General features: G+C 55.5%; 1 protein-coding gene across 1 annotated transcript in view; it reads left to right on the plus strand.

Annotated features, from left to right (window-relative positions):
• The window catches only part of LOC104623790 (UAP56-interacting factor-like), a gene marked incomplete at its 5' end in the record, with an annotated part of 9,028 nt that extends 8,092 nt beyond the window's left edge, over nucleotides 1-936 (plus strand). Inside the window, 2 exons of the mRNA XM_010290977.1 lie at nucleotides 9-84; nucleotides 841-936. Coding sequence (XP_010289279.1) covers nucleotides 9-84; nucleotides 841-936 — 172 coding nt within the window. The remainder of the gene's footprint in view (nucleotides 1-8; nucleotides 85-840) is intronic.
• Between the last annotated feature and the right edge of the window lie 2,182 nt (nucleotides 937-3,118).

A 3,118-nucleotide genomic window follows, 5' to 3' on the forward strand; every position in this document is an offset into this window, starting at 1 on the left:
AGCAAGAGGCCCCCGCCGCGGGCGGCCAAGCCCCAGCCCAAGGGGGTGCTGCTGAGGTTTAACTTCCGTGCGATGGCCAACCAGGTAGAGGACCGTCGACGGGACCGGTGGTGCCTTGCACCCTGCTGCAGCCCTGCCACTAAGCTGTTAACGCCACGCTCAGGTTTTTGGGGCTGCCAGCGGGGTTTATGTAGCATGACCCGGGAGGAGAGTCCTGTAGCCATGTTGGCTAGGTTGCTCTCAAAACCGAAGGCACCTGAGAAGACTGTTCAGCAACTACTGGCTCAGCCCAATTTTCCCCATGCTGTTGGCCCCTCTTGGCCTGTCCATGTGCTTGCTCGGAGCGGGGAGATGCTTCCTGTGGGCAGGCCTGGCCAGGGGCCATCGTTTCACTGTCGGTGCTCCCCACTCCTCACAGACACACAGCACTTCTGGGTTTTCCTCTCTCTTTGCTTTGGTGACCTTCTCAGTGCCACATTTTATGCTGAAATATGGTCCAGGAGCCCTGGCGCAGGTCAGAAATCCTGCTCCACCTTCTTCATTGCTGGCGTTTCTTGTCTGGACAGTTTGGTTTTACTTGATGCCTTGTGCTCAAATGCCATCTGCTTGCTCCTGCTCTTGCCGAGGATGCCTGGTGTCTTGGGGCTGGGCGCTGCTTGGAGGTTTTCCAGCCGCACACAGTCTGTCGAGCTCCGTGTCTCCATGTGCTGAGTGGTTTAATTGACTAACTGGCTGTGAAGCGCCATCCTGACTGATGGGCTCTAATCGATACCCTGCTAAAAGTTTGGCCGTGCTTTGCCACGAGACGCGGGACTGACTCGCTCTCCCTTTCCCCTGCAGACCAGCCTGACGCTGGATGAGCGGTTCTCTGGTCTGAGGAATAAGAGGCGCTTTACAGCAGCCAGGAGCGCCGGCCGGACAGTCACCATGCCTTAGCGCCGCATGCTTGTCACGGGGACTGCCCATAACAGTCCAGGCCCCGTAACGGGCAGCTCAATAAAGCTCGATAGATTTCCCCTGAGATAGCTACTTCGGCAATGTGCCGTCTCCTTCCTTACACACAGAATGAATGAGCGATTGAGGGCAGGGACAAGGCAGGACGAGGGTTAGGGCCAGAGCACAGGGCAGGTGGGATGTGAGCGGGGTGGTGGAGAGGGGTGAGTGGAGATGGATTTGCTGGGAGCGCTCTGCCGGGGAGCTGTGGGGCTGGCATCAGCCCTGTCCCACTATTGGGGCACCCTGTGCTGCCTGGGGTGACTCCAAGCGGGAGGGGGGACCAGCTCCACGCCGCAACCATGGAGCCTGCCCTGCATTGTCCCACGGTGGGACAGGGGTGAGGGCATTGTGCCTGCCCATGCGGGAGACAGAGTGGGGAGCGGAACATGTGTGGGGCTGAGGGTCATGTCCCAGCAGTGGCACCAGCAGGGATGCTCCAGCTGCCCATGTTCCCCACCCAACTGCTCGATTTGTTGTGTGTGCAGGCATCCCTGCCCGCAGGTTTGCAGTGTAAGACCCCTCCATCTTGAAAACTTCTCGCTCTGCCCCGATAGTCAGGCCTGGGTACCTGGCATTTCTCTTTGGTTTGCTGTGCTGTTCTGACTGCTGCTGCCGGCCCAGTTGCGGGGACGGGGTGAGGCGGGACGGGGTGAGGCGTGCCGTGCCGCCGGAGCGGCTGTCCTCAGTGTGGAGCACAGACAGGCTGCCCCGGCCCAAATCGGGTTTTCCAGTGCTGCAGTAGCTCTGTGTTAGGGATTTCGTAGGGGCAGCTCCACCCATGCTCAGAGCACCAGCATTATCGAACTAGCAGCTGCAGGAGGGAGGCTGGGCGCTACAGCAGACCGACAAATGTTGGCTGAGGTGTTAATGAGCTGGGTCTGGACATTCGTTAACAAAGCCCTGCACCAACCGTGTGTCACTGACCCATTCTCCACCCACTGCTGCAACCCAGCACCGAACACACTGGACACAGCCTGTTACTGGGCTCTAGGCTATACTTATTAAAGTAAATATTTGATAGACTGCTTTACATTTTACACCGAGTGTCTTTAACAAGAGACTGGACTTAGCGTTGGTTTTATAGGAATGTGTGAAATGTTGTTAGTTAACGAAGCGGTGATGTACGAGTCCAATGCATTGAATAAAAAACTAACCTGTCAAATGTCGCCTCTGGTTATTTCCCTTCCTTCAACAGATTTTTGGCGCAAGTTCAGCCTCTCGGTGTGGCACTGTGCGGCTGTGTGGGCTGCCAACTTGGCACTTCGGGGGAGGCCGTGGTCCCCGTCGGTCGCCGCAGGCAGTGGGGCAGCGGCCTGGCCGTACAGGCAGTTTGCTGCTCACAAAGCTGGCTCCAAAGCACAGCCAAAACAGCAGGAGGTTTTCAGCAGATATTTTGTAAAATCTTTGCTGTGATCTCTTTTGCCTTTAACATTATAGGCAAAATTGTCAGAGCAGACCTGGGTCTGAGTATGTCCAAAGAGAAAAGAATGCAAACTGACTTCCAGGTTAATGAACTCCGGAGAAGACATCAGCCCTTTGTGCAAATAATCCGGATGCCATGGAAGGTTAACAAGCAACCCTGTCACAAATGGCACTATGCCTGATTTCAGTTGCACCTTCACTATAAATACTGACAAAAGATGGTAGACTTGCTAAGAAAACTTCTTAAACCAGGTTGCAAAGGGATGGAGCCGTTCAGTCCTGAAAGAACAGCTGAGCGTGCAGCATCCCCTCGGTGTTCAGAGCACACCCTGATACTATTCTCCAAATAGATGTTTTTCAGCAATCTGTACCTTATGTTTTTTTAAGTATTCCTTAAATTAAAACCGAGGGCTTAATGATAAAAACGACACTCTTTTTCTAGCTTGATTCCTGCACAGGGCTGGGTGACTTTGCACGCAGCAAGAGACGGAAGAGGCTTCGCGCCGAAGGGCGCTGAATTTAGGAGTAGCGGAAACTCCTAAGCATGGCGCTGAGCACAGGCTGGGGGAAGGCGCGGAGCCCGTTCACTCCAACAGGCATAAACCCCGCTTTCCGCCACAGCACTAAACCCACGGCATTAAGTACCCGTAAGGCCCGCGCGTAGGGCGAGCTGCGGCGCGGAGCGCGGCTGCGCCTCGGG

This window comes from Phaethon lepturus, unplaced genomic scaffold (assembly GCF_000687285.1).
Source record: "Phaethon lepturus isolate BGI_N335 unplaced genomic scaffold, ASM68728v1 scaffold29897, whole genome shotgun sequence".
Taxonomy (NCBI): Eukaryota; Metazoa; Chordata; class Aves; order Phaethontiformes; family Phaethontidae; genus Phaethon; species Phaethon lepturus.